The sequence below is a fragment of the Ranitomeya imitator genome, chromosome 10 (genome assembly GCF_032444005.1).
Source record: "Ranitomeya imitator isolate aRanImi1 chromosome 10, aRanImi1.pri, whole genome shotgun sequence".
In the NCBI taxonomy this organism is placed as follows: domain Eukaryota; kingdom Metazoa; phylum Chordata; class Amphibia; order Anura; family Dendrobatidae; genus Ranitomeya; species Ranitomeya imitator.
The window spans coordinates 36123029-36148180 of NC_091291.1; the positions used below are offsets into that span (position 1 = coordinate 36123029).

The 25152-nt window shown below is 44.1% G+C and overlaps 1 protein-coding gene across 1 annotated transcript in view; it reads left to right on the top strand.

The window, feature by feature from the left end:
- Window positions 1-20532: 20532 nt before the first annotated feature.
- Window positions 20533-25152, top strand: part of LOC138650943 (tubby protein-like) — a 34394-nt gene continuing 29774 nt past the window's right edge. Inside the window, exon 1 of the mRNA XM_069740830.1 lies at window positions 20533-20722. Coding sequence (XP_069596931.1) covers window positions 20715-20722 — 8 coding nt within the window. The 5' untranslated portion in view covers window positions 20533-20714. The remainder of the gene's footprint in view (window positions 20723-25152) is intronic.

A 25152-nucleotide genomic window follows, 5' to 3' on the forward strand; every position in this document is an offset into this window, starting at 1 on the left:
TGTCTCTAATTAATAAAGCAGAAGAAAACAGTATTAAAAGCAAAACACCCAACAACACACATAATTAAAATTAGGATAAGAAATATTACTCAGTGGAGAATACTAAACAATTATAGAAATGCAGAAAAGCCCGTGGTTTCATTAAGGCCTTGGGGGACCACGGTTCTCAATAAATAGATCCATCGGCTCTCTTTCTGCGCCAACATTTTGCCAAGGTTAAAGCCCAAGTCTACTTGATCTATGGCTTGAATTTTTAGTTCACTCGAATCACAATTGTGGTATAATGTAAAGTGCCATAGAAGAAGATGTCAATGAATATCTATCTAGAGAAAATAACAGATGGAGATACAATGACAAATATAGATTGAGAAAGAAAAATATATGAAACTTACTTTGCCAAAACTGCCTCTACCCAAGACCTTATGGAAGGCAAAGTTGGTCATGTCAAGCCTGGCATAGGGGCTGGATGTTCCGGTGTCTCTGCTGCATCCAGGTGTTGGTTCTCCTTCCTCCAATCCATCGTCTTCGGCCTCTCTCCTCTTCTTCCTGAATCCAGCAGTGGTAATACTCACCTCTTCTCTCTTCCTTTTCTCCACTCTCTTCTCTCTCTTCTCCTCTCTTCTCTTCTTCCTGAATCCATCAGTGGTATCACTCTCCTCCTCTCTCTTCCTCTTCTCCTCTCTCCTCCTCTTCTCCTCGCTCCTCCTCTCGCCCTCTTCTCCTCCTCCAGTAGTCGCCATTCTCAGTAATCTCTTCCCGCCTGCAGACCTCGGTGCAATCACTTCAGTCGACAGTTGAAAGTAAACGGCAGTTGGTCGTGTGCAGGTGACCAGAGGTCAGAGGTCACAAAACCCTCAGGTGGCTCCTCCAGGCAGCGGCTCCTGGCCCTGCTCTGCCCTATACACTGAGATGTGGGCATCATGGGTGACAGTTTAGGGTCCAGAGGAACGGCAGAGAACTTCATGGCGACTGTTAGTGCAGTTTTTTAAAATTTTCAGAATACATTCTTTTTATCCACATGCACAGAGATGTAATCATATGCCAAGAATACATAGAAAACACAACATCTTTTGCACTTATTGAGTATTTTTTCCTATTATTGCATTTTTCCTGGGCCCTCCTGCTCTTATTGTCAGTTTGGGGTCGGTTGTCCTTTCTGTCCATGACTTGGGACATGGATTGGTCATTTTGCGCACGTTGATGTGTTTATAGATTTTTGTATTCTGTGGATTTGTTCTGCTTCTTTCTCGATAGCGTTCACAATAAAGCTATCCTAATATTTATTTGGATGCCCGATCCTTGGTTTCTCTCTTGTTGACAATATTCTAACTGCGCATTTTTGGCCGGCACTCGGGTCTTTATTTAAGTTGCACCCACCCAAGCACCAAGGCACAAGGCCAAACAAAGATACAATCAATTAATTTAATTTCTGTGTACACTGTGCATAGGCAGAAAGCTGCCAATCAGTGGTGGGGTGTGGTTATATAGAGCTCATGAATACGGAGGACTACCTGGCAGTAGGTTTACTAGTCCTCTAGTGATAATTTACTGTTGATAAAAGAATGATTTTTTTTAAAGGGAACCTGTCACCTGAATTTGGCGGGACCGGTTTTCGGTCATATGGGCGGAGTTTTCGGGTGTTTGATTTACCCTTTCTTTACCCGCTGGCTGCATGCTGTCCACAATATTGGATTGAAGTTCAATGGACCAAGTCCTCCCAGCCTTAGCTAAATAATGGCCATCGTAACAAAATAGGGTGGGCCGGCAGGTTGCTGGTGACTTGCTGTGCACGGACCACCCCGGATGTTGGCGAAACTGGGCCTTTTATGCAGAAATATTCTCACCGTTAGCACTAGTTCACCAATCAGGGTAAAGATGCATCTTCCTGCGCGAATAACAGAATCTTCCAAAACTTGGTCGTGGAGGACCACAGCTAAGACAACATTGACTCTCAATTGATAAGTACCATTACGGGAAAGAGTAGGGGGGGGAAAACTGAAAAGGAAAGGGAGCACAAATACAGCAAAGTATAGCTACAATTCTTAAATATAGAATAATATTCTAATGCTCCTGTGAAGCTATGTGTCCCCCACTCTGCGGGCCCTTGACATCAGTGTCTTACCAGAAGTTGCTCCTGCTATCTGAATGATCTGTTCACCCTATGTTTTTGCCTACTTGACACTACAGATGAAGGACAACCTATCACCAGGTCCTGTGCCCAACGTCTACTACCTCATCTGAAAGAATCCACCTGTTGAGTTGGGTTATTACTACTTAATTACAAGGACTTCTATGTGTGACGTTTTTATGGACTCTAAGTAGAGAGCGATTGACAGTGACAGATTAAGTGTTCCCAGACCAAGATCTTGAATCCCACAGAAAACTCAAACTTTGAGCCCAATGCTGACAGACCCATCTATTGCTACAAATAAAAAAGAACAATGGTGCTCCTCTAAGTTAGTATATCTCACAAAAATAAGGTGGCACAGAAACATAGACTAGTGTTCACCTTTAGGAGTTGTTGTAGGGTTTAGGCACAACTCTAATGAAACATATTAGATCCTTTCCGAGCTGAACTTTCTCATCAGAATCCACGGCCAAGAAGCGACCTTTCGGTAAGATAAAAGTTGCAAAATGAGGTAATTGGGTGCCAAGGATGGTGGAAAATGGATAAGTATTGGCCATGAATACAAAGAAAACTATTATATTGATAACAGGCAACACATTTCAAAAGTGGACTGATATCGGGACCCATGAAGAAAGGTCCAAGAAATGTTGGACACACAAAGGAACTCAACTTTAAGATCCTCTCACAATGGTCGAAGATCCCTGCTAAATTACATCAAATGTTCAAGTCATTCTCGTACTTGTGTTGATGGTGGGCTTCAGCTCCAGACTCAGTTTTATATGTCTGGTGGACCTGATCTCGTATATGTCTATTATGGTACTAGATCTCCTGACTAACCTCCAAATGATTCCTGATGTTCCATGCTCCTCGGTTCTTTTATACTTGCAACTCAACAAATTATTCCCAAACTATGGAAATCTTTATCACCCCCTTTCAGGCTTCTATGGGTTAATGTATTAATGTGCATGGAGGAGCGTAAAGCTGGTAATTAGGGTTGAGCGAAACGGGTCGTTCATTTTCAAAAGTCGCCGACTTTTGGCAAAGTCGGGTTTCATGAAACCCGATCCGACCCCTGTGCGGGGTCGGCCATGCGGTACGCGACTTTCGCGCCAAAGTCGCGTTTCAATGACGCGAAAAGCGCCATTTCTCAGCCAATGAAGGTAAACGCAGAGTGTGGGCAGCGTGATGACATAGGTCCTGGTCCCCACCATCTTAGAGAAGGGCATTGCAGTGATTGGCTTGCTGTCTGCGGCGTCACAGGGGCTATAAAGGGGAGTTCCCGCCGACCGCCATGTTACTGCTGCTGATCTGAGCTTAGGGAGAGGTTGCTGCCGCTTCGTCAGAAGCAGGGATAGCGTTAGGCAGGGTCCATTAACCACCAAACCGCTTGTGCTGTAGCGATTTCCACTGCCCAACACCACCTTCGGTGTGCAGGGACAGTGGAAGCTACATTTTTTTTTTTTCCTCAGCGCTGTAGCTCATTGGGCTGCCCTAGAAGGCTCCCTGATAGCTGCATTGCTGTGTGTACGCCGCTGTGCAAACCAACTGCTTTTTTCAAAGCACAAATCCTCTTGTTCCTTTCTTTCTGCACAGCTATCTTTTTGGTTTGTACACACTTTTTATTTAATTTGTGCATCAGTCCACTCCTTATTGCTGCCTGCCATACCTGGCTGAGATTACTGCAGGGAGATAGTAATTGAAGGACACTCCCTGTTTTTTTTTTTTTTTTTTTGTGGGAGATTAAGATTGACATTTCTGCTAGAGTGCCATCCCTGTCTGTGTCATCTCTCACTCAGTGGGCCATAGAAAGCCTATTTATTTTTTTGCTTGATTTGGGTTATAAAATCTACCTGAAAAAATCACTACATCAATCAGTGGGAGAAAAATATTGGCCTCAGGGCTTGTGTGCCACTCTTGACTCCTGTGTGCATCATCACTCACTCAGTGGGCCATAGAAAGCCTATTTATTTATTTTTTTTGCTTTATTTGGGTTCTAAATTCTACCTGAAAAAATCAATAAATCAATCAGTGGGAGATTAATATTGGCCTTTGGGCTTGTGTGCCAGTCCTAAGCGTGCCATCACTCTCTCTCAGATAGTGGGCCATAGAAAGCCTATTTATTTTTATTTTTTTTTATTGGGTTTATAAATTTTCCCTGGAAAAAAAAAAAAAAGTGGGAGATTAATATTGGCCTCTGGGCTTGTGTGCCAGTCCTGAGCGTGCCATCTCTCTCACAAATAGTGGGCCATAGAAAGCCTATTTATTTATTTTTTTTTGGTTTTATAAATTCTCCCTTAAAAAAAAAAGGGAGATTAATATTGGCCTTTGGGCTTGTGTGCCAGTCCTAAGCGTGCCATCTCTCTCTGTCTCTCAGATAGTGGGCCATAGAAAGCCTATTTATTATTTTTTTTTATTGGGTTTATAAATTTTCCCTGGAACAAAAAAAAAAAAAGTGGGAGATAAATATTGGCCTCTGGGCTTGTGTGCCACTCCTGACTCCTGTGTGTGTCATCTCTCACTCAGTGGGCCATAGAAAGCATTTTTTTGTTTTATTTGTTTTCTAAATTCTCCCTGAAAAAATCATTTTATTTTCTTTGGTTTCTAAATTCTTCCTGAAAAAATCATTTTATTCTATTTTTTTTTTCTCCTAAAGTCTCCCTGAAAAAAACAAAAAAAAACAACAAATCAGTGGGAGATTAATATTGCCCTTTCTGCTTGTGTGCCAGTCTTGACTCCTGGGTGTGCCATCTCTCTCTCTCTCTCTCCAATTGTGGGCCATAGAAAGCCTATTATTTTTTTAGCTTGATTTGGGTTCCAAAATCTACCTGAAAAAATCACTACATCAATCAGTGGGAGATAAATATTGGCCTCTGGGCTTGTGTGCCACTCCTGACTCCTGTGTGCGTCATCTCTCACTCAGTGGGCCATAGAAAGCCTTTTTTTGTTTTATTTGTTTTCTAAATTCTCCCTGAAAAAATCATTTTATTTTATTTGGTTTCTAAATTCTTCCTGAAAAAATCATTTTATTCTATTTTTTTTTTCCTAAAGTCTCCCTGAAAAAAAAAACAAAAAAAACAAATCAGTGGGAGATTAATATTGCCCTTTCTGCTTGTGTGCCAGTCTTGACTCCTGGGTGTGCCATCTCTCTCTCTCTCTCCAATTGTGGGCCATAGAAAGCCTATTATTTTTTTTAGCTTGATTTGGGTTCCAAAATCTACCTGAAAAAATCACTACATCAATCAGTGGGAGATAAATATTGGCCTCTGGGCTTGTGTGCCACTCCTGACTCCTGTGTGCGTCATCTCTCACTCAGTGGGCCATAGAAAGCATTTTTTTGTTTTATTTGTTTTCTAAATTCTCCCTGAAAAAATCATTTTATTTTCTTTGGTTTCTAAATTCTTCCTGAAAAAATCATTTTATTCTATTTTTTTTTTCCTAAAGTCTCCCTGAAAAAAAAAAAAAAAAAACCAAATCAGTGGGAGATTAATATTGCCCTTTCTGCTTGTGTGCCATCTCTCGCTCTCTCTCCAATTGTGGGCCATAGAAAGCCTATTATTTTTTTAGCTTGATTTGGGTTCCAAAATCTACCTGAAAAAATCACTACATCAATCAGTGGGAGATAAATATTGGCCTCTGGGCTTGTGTGCCACTCCTGACTCCTGTGTGCGTCATCTCTCACTCAGTGGGCCATAGAAAGCCTTTTTTTGTTTTATTTGTTTTCTAAATTCTCCCTGAAAAAATCATTTTATTTTATTTGGTTTCTAAATTCTTCCTGAAAAAATCATTTTATTCTATTTTTTTTTTTTCCTAAAGTCTCCCTGAAAAAAAAAAAAAACAAATCAGTGGGAGATTAATATTGCTCTTTCTGCTTGTGTGCCAGTCTTGACTCCTGGGTGTGCCATCTCTCTCTCTCTCTCCAATTGTGGGCCATAGAAAGCCTATTATTTTTTTTAGCTTGATTTGGGTTCCAAAATCTACCTGAAAAAATCACTACATCAATCAGTGGGAGATAAATATTGGCCTCTGGGCTTGTGTGCCACTCCTGACTCCTGTGTGCGTCATCTCTCACTCAGTGGGCCATAGAAAGCCTTTTTTTGTTTTATTTGTTTTCTAAATTCTCCCTGAAAAAATCATTTTATTTTATTTGGTTTCTAAATTCTTCCTGAAAAAATCATTTTATTCTATTATTTTTTTTTCCTAAAGTCTCCCTTAAAAAAAAAAAAATCAAATCAGTGGGAGATTAATATTTACATTTGTGCTTCAGTGACAGTCCTGCGTGTGTGGCATCTCTCTCATTTGTTGCCACCAACAACAGAGTGTGTAACATTGTGCCTGATTTTCGTTGTGGTCTCACTCACCTGTAAAGGGGTAGCTAAATCATACTGAAGTTATAGCTCACCATGTAATTTGTGTGACAGCAACAAATACCGTTAGTTTGTTTACGTTTTTAAAACAATGAGGAAGTATGGTGGAAGAGGTCGTGGCCGGGGGCGTTCATTGTCAGCTGGTAATGAGGGTAGTGGTAGTGGTGGAGCATCAGCTGGTCGTGGGAAAAAAAATATTGCACCCAAGTCTGGAGCTGTGGAGCCAGGTTCGTCGTCTAGCTACACAAGGCCTCGAACGCTCCCTTTTCTGGGAGTAGGAAAACCGCTTTTAAAGCCGTAGCAGCAAGAGCAAGTTTTGGCTTATCTTGCTGACTCAGCCTCTAGCTCTTTTGCCTCCTCTCGTGAAACTGGTAAATGTCAAAGCAGCGCGTCGTTAGTGGATGTTCACGGTCAGGGACAAGTCGCTTCCTTGTCCTCTTCAGCAAAAACAACAACAGAGAAGAATGCAGCAGGCGACACAACGGGTTACTCCATGGAGCTCTTTACACATACCGTCCCTGGCTTAGAAAGTGAAGCAGTTAACAGTCCATGCCCATTACAAGTTGAATCTGACATGGAGTGCACTGATGCACAGCCACAGCCAGACTACTATGCTGGTCCTTTGACTCAGACCACAACATTGCCCTCGCAGGGTGCTGATCAAGAATCAGACCCTGATGAGACTATGTTGCCCCATCACGAACGCTATACCACCGACCGACACGGTGACACAGACGAAGTTGCACACGAGCTACAAGAAGAGGTAATAGATGACCCAGTTCTTGACCCCGATTGGCAGCCATTGGGGGAACAGGGTGCAGGCGGCAGCAGTTCTGAAGTGGAGGAGGAGGGGCCGCAGCAGGCATCAACATCGCAACAGGTTCCATCTGCCGGGCCCGTATCTTGCCCAAAACGCGTGGCAAAGCCAAAACCTGTTGGAGGACAGCGTGGCCATCCGGTTAAAGCTCAGTCTGCAATGCCTGAAAAGGTATCCGATGCTAGAAAGAGTGCAGTCTGGCATTTTTTTAAACAACATCCAATTGATCAGCGCAAAGTCATCTGTCAAAAATGTTCAACTACCTTAAGCAGAGGACAGAATCTGAAAAGTCTCAATACAAGTTGCATGCATAGACATTTAACCACCATGCATTTGCAAGCCTGGACTAACTACCAAACGTCCCTTAAGGTTGTAGCACCCTCGGCCAATGAAGCTAGTCAGCAACGCAACATCCCTTCCGGCAGTGTAGGGCCACCATTTTCCGCACCACCTGCAGTATCTGTGCAGGTTTCTTTGCCAGGCCAAAGCAGTCAGGGTCAGGGAATCACCAGTTTCGTAGTAGGAAACACTGCATCTAGGGCATCGGTGGCAACAATACCATCTCCCACCGTCTCTCAGTCTGCCATGTCCACCGGCACCCCCGCTAGTTCCACGATCTCCAGCTCTCCAGTCCCGCTCACCCTACATGAGACTATGGTTAGAAAAAGGAAGTACTTAGCCTCGCATCCGCGTACACAGGGTTTGAACGCACACATAGCTAGACTAATCTCGTTAGAGATGATGCCCTACCGGTTAGTTGAAAGCGAAGCTTTCAAAGCCCTGATGGACTACGCTGTACCACGCTACGAGCTACCCAGTCGACACTTTTTTTCCAGAAAAGCCATCCCAGCCCTCCACCAGCATGTTAAAGAGCGCATCGTCCATGCACTCAGGCAATCTGTGAGCACAAAGGTGCACCTGACAACAGATGCATGGACCAGTAGGCATGGCCAGGGACGTTACGTGTCCATCATGGCACACTGGGTAAATGTGGTGGATGCAGGGTCCACAGGGGACAGCAAGTTTGGGACAGTTCTGCCTAGCCCACGGTCTAGGAAACAATTGGCTGTAGCCGTTCGCACCCCCTCCTCCTCCTCTTCGTCCTCCTGCAGAAGCGAGAGCTCGTCCACAGACCGCAGTCGCACAACCACTCCATCTGCAGCTGCCACTGTTGCACACCAGGTCTCCCATTATGGGGCAGCTACTGGCAAACGTCAGCAGGCTGTATTGGCTATGAAGTGTTTGGGTGACAACAGACACACCGCGGAAATTCTGTCCGAGTTCTTGCAGAAAGAAACGCAGTCGTGGCTGGGCACTGTAGATCTTGAGGCAGGCAAGGTAGTGAGTGATAACGGAAGGAATTTCATGGCTGCCATCTCCCTTTCCCAACTGAAACACATTCCTTGCCTGGCTCACACCTTAAACCTGGTGGTGCAGTGCTTCCTGAAAAGTTATCCGGGGTTATCCGACCTGCTCCTCAAAGTGCGTGGACTTTGCTCACATATCCGCCGTTCGCCCGTACACTCCAGCCGTATGCAGACCTATCAGCGTTCTTTGAACCTTCCCCAGCATCGCCTAATCATAGACGTTGCAACAAGGTGGAACTCAACACTGCACATGCTTCAGAGACTGTGTGAACAGAGGCGGGCTGTTATGTTTTTGTGGGAGGATACACATACACGGGCAGGCAGTAGGATGGCAGACATGGAGTTGTCAGGTGTGCAGTGGTCGAAGATTCAAGACATGTGTCAAGTCCTTCAGTGTTTTGAGGAATGCACACGGCTGGTTAGTGCAGACAACGCCATAATAAGCATGAGCATCCCCCTAATGCGTCTGCTGATGCAAAGTTTGACGCACATAAAGGATCAGGCGTCTGCAGCTGAGGAAGAGGAAAGCCTTGATGACAGTCAGCCATTGTCTGGCCAGGGCAGTGTACAGGACGAGGTAGCGGGCGAAGAGGAGGAGGAGGACGAGGAGGATGATGGGGATGATTATATTTTTAATGAGGAAGCTTTTCCGGGGCCACTGGAAATTGGTGGCGCGGCAAGGCCGGGTTCTGGTTTTTTGAAGGACACAAGTGACGTGGATTTGCCTGAAACTGCCCCTCAACCAAGCACAACCGCAGATTTGAGAACTGGAACTTTGGCCCACATGGCGGATTATGCCTTACGTATCCTCAAAAGGGACACACGCATAACTAAAATGATGAATGATGACGATTACTGGTTGGCCTGCCTCCTTGATCCTCGCTATAAAGGCAAATTGCAAAATATAATGCCACATGAGAACTTGGAACTAATATTAGCAACCAAACAATCAACTCTTGTTGACCGTTTGCTTCTGGCATTCCCTGCACACAGCGCCCGTGATCGTTCTCACACGAGCTGCAGGGGCCAGCAGACCAGAGGAGTTAGAGGGGCAGAAATCAGAAGTGGCGTTGGCCAGAGGGGTTTTCTGACCAGGTTGTGGAGTGATTTTGCTATGACCGCAGACAGGACAGGTACTGCAGCATCAATTCAAAGTGACAGGAGACAACATTTGTCCAGTATGGTTACAAACTATTTTTCATCCCTTATCGATGTTCTCCCTCAACCGTCATTCCCATTTGATTACTGGGCATCAAAATTAGACACCTGGCCAGAATTGGCAGAATATGCATTGCAGGAGCTTGCTTGCCCGGCAGCTAGTGTCCTATCAGAAAGAGTATTCAGTGCTGCAGGTTCAATACTAACAGAAAAAAGGACTCGTCTGGCTACCCAAAATGTAGATGATCTAACCTTCATTAAAATGAACCACAACTGGATTTCGAAATCTTTTGCCCCACCTTGCCCGGCTGACACCTAGCTTTCCTATGAAAAGGTCTTGCCTGTGGACTATTCTGAATGCCTTTTCCAATCTCGTAATTTTCTGCACCTGATTGTCCAGCATACGACATGTTTACACCTCACTAAATGGCCAAACTCCCCACACGGGGCCGTGGTATCGACACTTGGCGACAGCACCCGTGAGAGTGCAGTTTGTCTGAAGAGGTGGGTGTGCCCGCTTTTGGTCGACGGCACTGCCACTGGGTCCCTCCTAGTACAATAAAGTGTCTCTGGCGGTGGTGGTGCGCACCCAACGTCAGACACACCGTTGTAATATGAGGGGCCCTGGGCCTGTACCGCCGGCCACAAGACAGTTTCCCCCCACCCCAGCTCAAACAGTGCTCTACCACTTGCAAAATTATCTCACAGCTCCACCAATGTTTAGTCTATGCGCTGACATCCTTCAATGCCTGCCACTGACAATACCATTGTATTGACATTTTTGTTATGTTAGGCCTTCGATGCCTGTCTGCGGTCCCTCCTTCCACTATGCCTCCACTGACCACACCACTGCTGCCCGTGTACCCCTGGAACCAATTTAAAATTGCCTACAGCCATGTGTTATTATTTTAGGCCTTCGATGCCTGTCTGCGGTGACTCCTTCCACTAGGCCTCCACTGACCACACCACTGCTGCCCGTGTACCCCTGGAACCAATTTAAAATTGCCTACAGCCATGTGTTATTATTTTAGGCCTTCGATGCCTGTCTGCGGTCACTCCTTCCACTAGGCCTCCACTGACCACACCACTGCTGCCCGTGTACCCCTGGAACCAATTTAAAATTGCCTACAGCCATGTGTTATTATTTTAGGCCTTCGATGCCTGTCTGCGGTCACTCCTTCCACTAGGCCTCCACTGACCACACCACTGCTGCCCGTGTACCCCTGGAACCAACATCAGAAAATATAAAAATAAGTATTTTGCTTATAAAAAAGAAAATACTGGAGAGATATCAAATGCAGACATTTTAACATTAAAAACAAACACATACAACAAAAATCTGGTACAGTACTAAAAATGGCCACCAGCTACAATAACTTTCTCCTGCAAGTAGTTAACTGAAAGGTTTTTTCAATTTTAAACACAGATATGGCATCCACCGAGTGTTGTCTTCTTTACATTATTGCCAAGAAGATGCAAAACAATGAAAATAATAAAATCATTATTTACCACAAAAATAGAGTAAGTCAAAACCACATTGCAAATAAACATTCATTACAAATAAAGAAGCAGGGCGCGTCCGAGGGTGAGTATATACCTAATAAGAATATAATCACCCTCGGACGCGCCCTGCTTCTTTCCGACAGCCTTCCTTCCTAAGAATCAGCCCTTCCGTGGTGTAGAGAGAGGGTTTGTTACACTCCAAGGTGTTCCCCAGGTTGCCTTTCCTGAGCTTCGATCTTCCGGCTCTCGTTTAGTAGTTGTTGGAAACTACGCTGCATTGGGCCTACAAATTGGGTATGGGGTGTAGAGAGATGGTGTGTTCCACTCCAAGGTGTTCTCCAGGTTGCCTTTCCTGAGCTTCGATCTTCCGGCTCTCGTTTAGTAGTTGTTGGAAACTACGCTGCATTAGGCCTACAAATTGGGTATGGGGTGTAGAGAGATGGTGTGTTCCACTGTAGAGAGATGGTGTGTTCCACTCCAAGGTGTTCCCCAGGTTTCCTCTCCATTGCTTCGATCTTCATGCTCTCGTTTAGTAGTTGTTGGAAACTACGCTGCATTAGGCCTACAAATTGGGTATGGGGTGTAGAGAGATGGTGTGTTACACTCCAAGGTGTTCCCCAGGTTTCCTCTCCATTGCTTCGATCTTCCGGCTCTCGTTTAGTAGTTGTTGGAAACTACGCTGCATTAGGCCTACAAATTGGGTATGGGGTGTAGAGAGATGGTGTGTTACACTCCAAGGTGTTCCCCAGGTTTCCTCTCCATTGCTTCGATCTTCCGGCTCTCGTTTAGTAGTTGTTGGAAACTACGCTGCATTAGGCCTACAAATTGGGTATGGGGTGTAGAGAGATGGTGTGTTACACTCCAAGGTGTTCCCCAGGTTTCCTCTCCATTGCTTCGATCTTCCGGCTCTCGTTTAGTAGTTGTTGGAAACTACGCTGCATTAGACCTACAAATTGGGTATGGGGTGTAGAGAGATGGTGTGTTCCACTCCAAGGTGTTCTCCAGGTTGCCTTTCCTGAACTTCTATCTTCAGGCTCTCATTAAATTGTGGTTAAACGGAACAACTGCATTTGGCGTACTAGTTGGTTTGGGGCCTACTATCGGTGTCTGCCGCTCCTTGCTGTTCTCCTGGTTTCCTGTCCTGAAATTCCGTTTTCAGGCGCTCGTTAAGTAGTTGTTAATGTTAGACTGCATTTGGCCTACTAGTTGGGTTGGGGCCTACTATCGGTGTCTGCCACTCCTTGCTGTTCTCCTCCACTGAACAAAGCTGTGCCGCCTGTTTACTACTGTTGCCAATTTTGAACTGCATTTCGACTACTTACTGATTTGGGCCTACTCTCTGTGTCAGCCTCTCATTCCAGTTGTCCTCCACTGCAATGCCCCCTGATTAGTCCTGTGTTACCAATTTTGAACTGCATTTAGCCCACTTTATTCTTTGGGCCTATATCTGTGTTTCCTCCTCATCCTGCCCATTGCCCAGCCAGTGATAGATGAGTCTGCTGGTACATTGACCCATAACGCAACATTTCCCGTGCACGCTACACTGCAAGATTGTGACCCTGCTGAAAGTCAGGTCCCCCTTCCCGCATACCATACCAGCTTACACGGGGACAAACAGGAAGGTGCAGATGAAAGTGCAGGTTCCTTCATCAGGTGGGGGGAGGAATACTAGTTGGCGACGTCACTGGCACAGGGCCTCTCATGGTACGCAAAAGTGTTGCTGCCGGTGGGAGGCGCCCCCGCCGTGCAAACACACCGCTGTACTTTGAGGGGCCCTGTGCCAGTGCCAATGCCAACGAGTGGGCCCCCCCTGCTTGCTCAGGTTCACAGCACTTGCAAAGTTCAAATACTTACCTCTCCCTGCTCCACTGCCGTGACGTGGTCCAGATTTCCTGGGCCCACTAATTACTTGAACCAGCCCTACCCACCACAACTTTAGCCAAATGACCCCCAATTTCAAATGCCTTCCAATTATTATAAGGTAAATTACGCTTGACAAGCTTCATTAAGAAGAATGGATGGTTTTGACATTAAAATGGGCACTCTAGGTGTTTTCCTGGCCCCCACTCACTGCCGACTATGCTGCCCCATTGACTTGCATTGGGTTTCGTGTTTCGGTCGATCCCGACTTTACGTCATAATCGGCCGATTTCACTCGACCCGACTTTTGAGATAGTCGGGTTTCGCGAAACCCGGCTCGACTCTAAATAGGTCAAGGTCGCTCAACTCTACTGGTAATGAAAATAGAGCAAAAGACATCTTTGACATCTGGCATCCTTGGTCAGAGATCTTCTCTCATCTTCTCACCCTGGTTGATAGGAAGTTCTCCCTGTCATCTTTTTTTACCACCTTGTCTTCTTTTCTGTTTTGTCCTTTCCTTTTCTTTATGTTTTTGTTCCCATTATCTGAGATCCTCCACATAAAACAGATTACCTTTAATTAGATTTAAAAAACAGAAAAAGTTTTTAATCCATCAATGTCTGATAGACTTGCGTCACATGCACAGCTTGCTCCATTCATTTTTATGGCAACTCTGAAAATTGACGTTTTCGAAGTATTCATAGAAATAAATTGAAAGAACCATGAATGCACAGTCAACGCTCGATCTCTGGCATCAATGCATTGCAAAATTGTAGAAAACATGCATACACTGTGTATATAACTTAATAATGACAGTATATCACAAAAGTCAGTACACCCCTAACATTTTTGTTAATATTTTATTATATCTTTTTATGGGACCACACTGAAGATACAGTGGGGGAAAAAGTATTCGGTCAGCCACCAATTTTGCATGTTCTCCCACTTAAAAAGATGAGAGAGGTCTGTATGTAATTGACATCATAGGTAGACCACAACTTTGAGAGGCAAAATCCAGAAAATCACCTTGTCTGATTTGGCAAGATTTATTTTGCAAATTGTGGTGTAAAATAAGTATTTGGTCACCTAAAAACATGCAAGATTTCTGGCTCTCACAGACCTGTAACTTCTTCTTTAAGGGGCTCCTCTGTCCTCCACTCATTACCTGTAGTAATGGCACCTGTTTGAACTTGTTATCAGTATAAAAGACACCTGTCCACAACCTCAAACAGTCTGACTCCAAACTCCACTATGGTGAAGACCAAAGAGCTGTCAAAGGACACCAGAAACAAAATTGTAGCCCTACACCAGGCTGGGAAGACTGAATCTGCAATAGCCAACCAGCTTGGAGTGATGAACTCAACTGTGGGAACAATAATAAGAAAATGGAAGACATATAAGATCACTGATAATCTCCCTTGATCTGAGGCTCCACGCAAGAACTCACCCCATGGGGTCAAAATGATCACAAGAATGGTGAGCAAAAATCCCAGAACCACACAGGGTGGCATAGTGAATGACCTGCATAGAGCTGGGACCACCGTAACAAAGGCTACCATCACTAACACACTACGCCGCCAGGGACTCAGATCGTGCAGTGCCAGACATGTCCCCCTGCATAAGCCAGTACATGTCCGGGCCTGTCTGAAGTTTGCTAGAGAGCATTTGGATTATCCAGAAGAGTATTGGGAGAATGTCATATGGTCTGATGAAACCAAACTGGAACTGTTTGGTAGAAACAAAACTCGTCGTGTTTGGAGGAGACAGAATACTGAGTTGCATCCAAAGAACACCATACCTACTGTGAAGCATGGGGGTGGCAGCATCATGCTTTAGGACTGATTCTCTGCAAAGGAACCAGGATGACTGATCCGTGTACATGAAAGAATGAATGGGGCCATGTATCGTGCGATTTTGTGTGCAAACCTCCTTCTATCAGCAAGGGCATTGAAGATGAAAGGTAGATGGGTCTTTCAGTATGATAATGATCCCAAGCACACCGCCAGGGCAGTGAAGGAGTGGCTTCGTAAGAAGCATGCGAAGGTCCTGGAGTGGCCTAGCCAGTCTCCAGATCTCAACCCCATAGAAAACCTTGGAGGGAGTTAAAAGTCCGTGTTGCCCAGTGACAGACCTAAAACATCACTGCTCTAGAGGAAAACTGCATGGAGGAATGGGCCAACATACCACCAACAGTGTGTGCCAACCTTGTGAAGACTTACAGAAAACGTTTGACCTCTGTCATTGCCAATAAAGGATATATAACAAAATATTGAGATGAACTTTTGTTAATGACCAAATACTTATTTTCCACCGTAATTTGAAAAATAAATCTTGCCAAATCAGACAAGGTGATTTTCTGGATTTGTTTTCTCATTTTGACTCGCATAGTTGTGGTTTACCTATGATGTCAATTACAGACCTCTCTCATCTTTTTAAATGGGAGAACTTGCAGAATTGATCGCTGGCTAAATACTTTTTCACCCACTGTATATCATCAATTTATCTTCTATAAGAAAACGGTACAATATCGCCGTCTAGTGGTGTTTGGGAGGTATAAATCTCAATGCAAAGAGGATATATCCATGCACATGTAGTGTATTAACCCTTTATGAGGAAGCGACTAGCGAAATGTGCGTTAGAAGGTCCAGGCTGGTAACTATACTTGGATATGAAATACTCCTTGTGAAATGTTTGTGTGTCCTTTTTTGGGGAATGCCCTTATTGAAAGCTCACTAGTATCCATTTGCACTTTATATATTGTTTGCAGTTGCACTTTATACCCTTTTTTATGTTAGCACTGGTACCTTCCCTGACATGGGAAAAAAAGATAGATTTTCTAACATATCTGTTCATGTGCAAGTACACTTGCTTCTCACAAAATTAGAATATCATAAAAAAGTTAATTTATTTCAGTTCTTCAACACAAAAAGTGAATCTCATATGTTATAGTCATTGCAGACAGAGTGATCTATTTCACTTGTTTATTTCTGTTAATGTTGATGACTATGGTTTACAGCCAATGAAAACCCAAAAGTCATTATCTCAGTAAATAAGAATACTTAACCCAAAGCACCTGTAAAGGCTTCCTAAGTGTTTATAAAGGTCCCTTCAGTAGCTCCACAATCATGGGGAAGACTGCTGACTGACTGATGTCCAGAAGGCGTCATTGACACACTCCACAAGGAGGGTAAGCCTGAAGGACATTCAAAAATTTGGGGAGATTCACAAGGAGTGGACTGCTGCTGGAGTCATTGCTTCAAGAGCCGCCACACACAGATGTATCCAGGACATGGGCTACAAGTGTCACATTCCTTGTGTCAGGCCACTCATAACCAATAGACAACGCCAGAAGCGTCTTATCTGGGCCAAGGAGAAGAAGAACTGGACTGTTGTCAGTGGTGTTGTTTTCAGATGAAAGTAAATTTTGCATTTCATTTGGAAATCAAGGTCCCGGAGTCTGGAGGAAGAGTGGAGAGGCCATAATCCAAGCTGCTGGAGGTCTAGTGTGAAGTTTCCACAATCAATGATGGTTTGGGGAGCCATGTCATCTGCTGGTGTAGATCCACTGTGTTTTATCAAGACCAAAGTCAGCGCTGCCGTCTACCAGGAAATTTTAGTGCTCTTTGGAGCAATCTTTTTGGAGATGGAAATCTCCAGCAGGACTTGGCTCCTGTCCACACTGTCAAAAGTACCAATACCTGGTTTACAAACAACAGTATCACTGTGCTTGATTGGCAGCAAACTCGCCTGACCTTAACCCCATAGAGAATCTATGGAGTATTGTCAAGAGGAAGATGAGACACCAGACCCAACAATGCAGACGAGCTGAAGGCTGCTATCAAAGCAACCTGGGCTTCCATAACCCCTCAGCAGCGCCACAGACTGATCGCCTCCATGCCATGCCGCATTGATGCAGTAATTGATGCAAAAGGAGCCCCGACCAAGTATTGAGGGCATTTCCTGTCACACATTTCAGTAGGCCAACATTATGGATTTTAAAATCATTTTTCAAGCTGGTGTTATAAAGTATTCTAATTTACTGAGATAATGACTTTTGGGCTGTCATTGGCTGTAAGCCATAATCATCAACATTAACAGAAATAAACACGTGAAATAGATCACTCTGTCTGTAATGACTCTATATAATATGAGTTTCACTTTTTGTATTGAAGAGCTGAAATAAATTTACTTTGTGTTGAGATTCATACCTGTCAAACACCACTAAGTGGCAATATTGTACCATTTTCTTATGGAAGATAAATTGATGATTTCCATATATATATATATATATATATATATATATATATATATATATATATATACAGTATAAATATATATATCAATGTAATTGTCGAATAATGCATTGAACATTTCACACAAATCCATGTACTCTGCTTATGTTGTCATATTCTGCAGGATATCTCCTTTTTAATTATTTTTATATTCTTGTATCCTACTTTTGTTGAAATTAAGATTTATTGATTTAAATATAAATGCTTTCTATGGGAGTATTTTTGTAGGCCTTATTTAATGAAGCCATCGCCCTTGATGTGATTGACGTCAACCACAAGCCCCTCAGTACACTAATTGGGCCTGCTTCGGCCAGCCACGCCCGGGCCAGGGCATTGGCTTGCATCCTTTCCTCTGCCATGTTAGGGAGTTCCCCCAGCCAGCAAAAGCCAGGGAAAACCAGCTTCTCCGGGATCGGGGGATCCCAGCATCCAAAATCCCAATCAAAGGCTTCGGGCATAGCCCGAGGCAGGGAGACGAGGGCATGTAGTGAGGCTTCCTTCTCCTCCTCCTCTTCGGCCACTTGGGGAGACGTGGACGGCCCAGGGGGGAGTTCACTGACCTTCGGGTGGTACGTATTCCAAAGCCAGGATTTTCTCTTCTCCACCTATCTGGCTCCAATACATGAGGTGAACTTTGTGCTGGATAAGGCCAACTTCTGGACGCGGTGTGGCCTCCTAATAGACTGCGACGGCCAGCGAAGAATCTTCTTCTTTGGTCCCAGCTGGGAATCTTTCCAAAGGCGCATATAATCTCCTCACCCAGAGATCAAGTCCATCGCCTTGGCCTCTTGGGAAACACAACTAGCGAGACTCCTTTTCATGATCTCTATTAACACGTCTTCTCTGTTAAAGCGAAGAAAACAGAATGGGGCAGGTGAGTCAGTTCTGGTGCGCTCCCCGCTTGATAGGCTCCATCCTTCCGGCGGTCACACCAATGACGTGGTCGATACCTCCGCTGTCACTCCTCTTGACTCCGCCCCTAGATGCACCCTCTGATCTAGTCATCTCTTACCAGGTGAGGTGTTTCTCTTCCTGGGTTGCACTTTCTTCTTCTGAGTCGCTCCACCTTTTCTGGGATGGATCCTGGATCCAGAACACCACTTGGTGGCCGTTTCTTTGGTGGGCCGGGCACATGATTTTCACGTCATCAAACGCTGACCACCCCCATGATGGGCCAGAGCTCTCTTCTTCAGACCCCCCCGTAGTCCCCATCTTGGGAATAAGGCCACCATCCACCATCTTGTTCACCTTTAAGCTAAATGCTTTGTTTTCTTGTTTCTACTTTTTCTGCTTTTTTTGATTTCCTCTTTCTCTTCATTTTCCAGGGCTGGACCCTGCACCCAGCGCCACTTGAAGGCATGCACAGGGCTGATTTGCTGTGGGCCAGAACTGAGTTCTCATTGCCCTGAAACCACTCTTTTAAATAGCAGTCAGTCATGAGTGTGAGGTGCTGTGAAGTTGGTTCTTTACTTACAGTTCCTTCAGGAGTACCTTCTACCCTCCCATCTATGAGATCGGGTCCAGCTTTAGCAGCATACTGAATTCGAAATAATCCCATTTTAGTGATGTTTCCTATGTCTCTTGGCCAGTCTTCGTCTCCTTTCTGCCCTATTTGTCCCTTGCCCAACTGTCCTAGCCGGCCCTAGGGACTCTCCTCCTGGCCTAACAGCTTCCCTGAAAATCACCATCCTTTCCTTTCTCTGTGAATGCAGACACCTTTCTCACAGGGGGACAGGGGTATGGCTCTCGATAACCTTTCCGGACCTCAAGCCCAAGACTGTCCCGGCATCCAGATGAAACTTAGAATGTGTCCTCATGCTGTGGGGAAACCTGGATTGACATCAACCTTTCAGCATCTGCCTCTTCTTGCACCTGCTAACTCTGTCTTGTCCAGCTTTATTTCCACTGTCCGTAGACTCTCTCTTTGAACTTGCACTTGACGGAGACCTGGACTCTGACTGACTGCCCCTAACCTGGAAACCTATACTTACAAAACTGGTCTAAACCTTCTCAAACTGTGGGGCAATCCCAACTCTAACTATCTAATCCCTAGTGTAGTGTAAACTATATTCCTGTACTTAGTGTGGTCCCCCTAGTGGACAGACTTCCCGCATTCTCAGGGACGGCCTTTGGCATAGCCTATAGGAGAACCGAACACACACTGGCCATAGGAATATAATAAAACCCTTTTTTATCACACATAGAAATATTCACACATCAACATCTACACCAGTGGCCCCCAACTCCGGTCCTCAAGAGCCACCAACAGCTCAGGTTTTCAGGATTTCCTTAGTATTGCACAGGTGATAATTGCATCACCTGCACAGGCATTAATTCCATCACCTGGGCAATACTAAGGAAATCCCGAAAACATGACCTGTTGGTGGCTCTTGAGGACCGGAGTTTGGGAACACTGATCTACACCAAACTACAAGCAACTCATTTTTCATTAGATTTTATAATGCAAAAGTAGTAAAACATAAAAACCATACATATCTAGCTCTTCCGTAACCTTATTCACCCAAATACTCTATTTATTTATGGTGAATACATGACATTTAAAACAAAGCAAGCAAAAATTATTTCAGCATTGCTGTTTTTTTCTCTCCATCCACTCAACAAAAGAAAGTTAATCAATAAGGGATCTGTACCCCGACATTGTGCCATTGAAAAACTAAGCTGATGTAGCAAAAAAAGAACAAAAGAAAAAACGTTCTGGCCCACGTTACAGGGAAGCTGCCGAGAAAAGGTGAATGAAAAGTATTCACCAAATAGATTAAAAAATGACTTAATTTTTTAATCTGCAAATCTCGAATGCAATAATTGTTGAAGAATATTGTAGGTTTCGGCGTAAAATATTTCCATGTTTTGGCATTTTGTATATCTTTAATTGCTTATATATCAGATTTTTTCTCTTGTCTACTACTATGCAGGTTTTTGTCATAGAAATGTGCTGTGTGAGCAGGCTAGTAAGCCAGGCTAACAAAGCTGATTATGAGAATCCCAATTTACTGATGTCCATGCCGATAGGAAGATTACACATGCACCGTGTCCTCCCTTTGTCCCGTAATAGCATCGTCTTCTTCCAAGCCTGTGCTGCCATCAGGAACCTGACTGCCAGAGATACGTATATATCCTAACCCGAGATATCTTGTACCTCTCATCCAAGAGTGAGTTGATTGCAGATTGTCTTGGGATACTGGCGGTCTTAACTCATTGTGGGACATGGAAAAGTAAGTCATATTTTATTTTTCTAATAAGTATAACTAGTATTAATAGACGATGTCTTCTTCTGCATAATTTGTTGCCTCAAGGAACCTCAACAGGTCGTGATGAGGAACCTCAACAGGTCGTCATGAGGAACCTCAACAGGTCGTGATGAGGAACCTCAACAAGTCGTGATGAGGAACCTCAACAGGTCGTGATGAGGAATCTCAACAGGTCGTGATGAGGAACCTCAACAGGTCGTGATGAGGAACCTCAACAGGTCGTGATGAGTATTTCCTGTAGAGGTACAAATTTAGTGAAACATTCAAGAAATCTTCAAGACTTGACCTGTTGAGGTTTTCTTTCTTGTTTTAGGAAATGCTGCTTTAGATAAAAAAAAACCCAGAGCGTACCCTTCTAAAATCCTTCAAATATATCGAACATGTCACCTAAGGTTGACTTGAAAGGGTCATCTATCCAAGGTCTTCTTCTGACATATCACTTTCAATCCAAGCTTAATCACATATGGCTTCCTCCACACTGGAGCACTACAACACGTCATTATGGAAGGTTGAATCTGGGGTTGGACAGGAGTCCCCAGGGCCCAAGGGTGACATTGATTTTGGGGAGCCCACTGTTCAGCTATACACAATATAACCTGACCCTTGATCACAAATTAGTCTATGTTTCTATATACCGATGAATGGTATATATGAATGTTGATATGCTGCCCTTGTCTGTACAAGTGTACTGTGCCAAACAATAAAGGTTGCTGGGCCTACTCTTACACAAGGGTCCACCGGGGGATTCACCTGTTCCCCTGTGGGCCAGTCTTAGCCTTGGTGTAGCTAACTGCTGGTAGGGTTTGTGTCCTGAGTATTGAATGCTGGGGGTGGTTAAAAGTAGGTTTTCCAAGATTTCTGATAATATGCGTAACTGTGTGGCCATGACTAAAGGGGATGAGGTTCAGACTCATGAACCACCACCAATGCTACTTTCTAATATGTCTATGTTGACCTCATCAATAGATTTTCAATTAGAGTATATTCAAACCTTTTTTTTGCATTTAATTACCCTTTGAGCATTCTTTCTTCCTTCTCTTCCAAACGCTGTGATGAAATGTTGTTTCCACTCTTATCTCATGCTCCTTTACAAGCTGCTTTCATCTGCTGCTCAGCAAAGATTTGTACACTATATTATATTAACCTGTCTTAGCCTCTTTGCTCCCAACCCCCGCACTAAAACTGGAGAATTACTGTACAGAAAATAAATACCGTGCACAAATTTTTGCTGAGCAGCTGATAAAAGCAGCTTCTAAAAAAGCATGAAGTGATCATGTGAAATAACAGCTTAAAATAACCTAAGCCAAAAAAACCCTATTAGCACAAGCGGTATCACATATACTATATACTTATAACTTGTTTTATTTATTTTTTAATTCTTGCAAATTTACCAATGTCTCAAATGGGCTACTTTAGTGCTCGGAAGCAGATTTTCTGTGTATTCCAGCAATACGATTAATCATTTACAACAAGTTACAGACTAAGTCCACCGGAGCTGAGCTGCCCTTGGCTAATACATAAGCAGCTTTGGTGTCCATCTTAATCCTGTGCGTCTGGGCAGGTGCTGCAGCAATCAATATTAACATAACTGCATTCAGGTGAAATTAATGACAATATCAGCAGCAAGCAATGTGATGATGGATCATCTGCTGAAAATTAATTATCTTCTCCCGGAGGAAATTACTGCCCGAGTATAACTCATTACCTAAGTAAACAGAAAATTATTAACACAGCAAATAAAAGACCAAACTGTTATTGTGGACATTGCTGAGGATATGCAAATTATAGGGAAAATATAGATTACTTTTTGCTGTACTGACATTAATGATTCATCGATGTACGTCTTAAATACCGACATTTTTATATAGATGTTCATTTTCATAGATTTTTTATTCATTATTACATGTGTCAGATTCAAGTTATTTCTGTGACCATTTGGGGTTTTTCTGACATTAAACGAGGGGTACCAACAATTTTGACAACGTGTGTATGTGCATGAGTCCTAAAGTTGGGGATACAACACACACTCACCTGCGCGGCCTCGCGACTTTACTAGTCATGCAACTTGCACTCATTTCGGATCTCTTTTGTGTAAAATTGTTTTTTGCAACCGTTTCCCTTTCTTGATATGGTGTCTCATTACTGGGCTCCCCAGAAACAGGGACGGCGTTAGGGGCAGGCAGACCAGGCAGCTGCCTCGGGCCCCCGCTCCCCAAGGGGCCCCCAGCTAGTGGCAAGTCACACAGCTGCTATGGGACCCCTGTGAGGCAGGGGCCCCCCCTGCCACCAGCGCCGACTCGCCCGCCGCATTGAACTATACCGGCGTTGCTGTATGCTACTGTGTGGGCAGTGCTGTATACTGCTGTGTGGGCTGTGCTGTATACTACTGTGTGGGCTGTGCTATATACTACTGTGTGGGCTGTGCTATATACTACTGTGTGGACTGTGCTGTATACTACTGTGTGGGCTGTGCTGTATACTACTGTGTGGGCTGTGCTATATACTACTGTGTGGACTGTGCTGTATACTACTGTGTGGGCAGTGCTGTATACTACTGTGTGGGCTGTGCTATATACTACTGTGTGGGAAGTGCTGTATACTACTGTGTGGGCTGTGCTGTATACTACTGTGTGGGCTGTGCTATATACAACTGTGTGGACTGTGCTGTATACTACTGTGTCGGCAGTGCTGTATACTACTGTGTGGGAAGTGCTGTATACTACTGTATGGGCTGTGCTATGTACTACTGTGTGGGCTGTGCTGTATACTACTGTGTGGGCTGTTCTATATACTACTGAGTGGGCTGTGCTGTATACTACTCTGTGGGCAGTGCTGTATACTACTGTGTGGGCTGTGCTGTATACTACTGTGTGGGCTGTGCTGTATACTACTCTGTGGGCAGTGCTGTACAATACTGTGTGGGCAGTGCTGTATACTACTGTGTGGGCAGTGCTGTATACTACTGTGTGGGCTGTGCTGTATACTACTGTGTGGGCAGAGCTGTATACTACTGTGTGGGCAGTGCTGTATACTACTGTGTGGGCTGTGCTATATACTACTGTGTGCGCTGTGACATATACTACATGGCTATGCTGTATACTACTATGTGGGCTGTGCTATATACTACTATGTGGGCTGTGCTATATACTATGGGGGTATATTCTATTCTATGGGGGAGGCTGTGTTATATACTATGTGGCTGTGTTATATATTTGGGGGGTACATTATACATTATATTCTATGGAGGAGGCTGTGTTATATACTATGGAGGGCTGCATTATATTCTGTGGGGGGCTTTATTAGATTTTATGAGGGATGATTGCATCATACTCTTTGATGGAGCTACATTATATTCTATGGGGAGGTGGGCTGTATTATATCCTGTTCGGGGCTACATTATATTCTATGGGAGGGCTGTATTATATTTACATTCTATGCGGGGTGATTGCATCATACTCTATGAGGGGGCTACATTATACTATATGGGGGGCTGCATTATATTCTATGGGGTGGCTGCATTATACTCTGTGGGGGGGTTAAATTATAATCTGTGGGTGGTTGCATTATACTCTGTGGGGTGGTGTCTGCATTATACTATATGTTGGCTGAATTATACTGTATTGAGGACTATGGGGAATACATTATACTATATGAAGATCTATGGGGTGAATTATACTATGGGAAGTGAATTGTACTACATGGATGACTATGGCGGTGCATTATACTATATGGAGCACTATGAGGAGTGTATTATGCTATATGGAGGACTGAGCAGTGTATTTTAATATACGGAGGACTATAGGGAGTGTATTATACTATATGGAGGACTATGAGGCACATTATATTATATGGAGGTCTATGGGGTGTGCATTTTACAATATGGAGGACTGTGGTGCACATTATAATATAGGAAGGAGTATGGGGTGTATTATACTAAACAAGCAAAATGCAGCATATTCATTGGGTGATTGGATTGTTTATGCCGGAATAAAAATCATTGTTCTCAGCAGCAGCATGATACTGTATGGTGATCTGTTAGGCTACTTTCACATTAGCGTTCTGCCGGGCTGCGTCGGGCACAGCCGCGGCGACGCATGCGCCATGCGCCCCTATATTTAATATGGGGGCGCATGGACATGCGTTTGCATGCGTTTTGCAATGCATGTGTCTTTTTTGCCGCAAGCGTTGGGGCGCAGAGGACGCCGCAAGATGCATTTTTTTTGCGTCCAAAATCCGGCAAAAAAAGGACGCATGCGTCACAAAACTATGCGTTTTGCATGCGTTCTTGTTTGCGTTGTGCATTGCGTCGCCGACGCAGCCCCGCAGAACGCAAATGTGAACGTAGCCTTAGTGATCTATTAGTGATTGTTCTATCCCCTACATTCTTTCTCAGA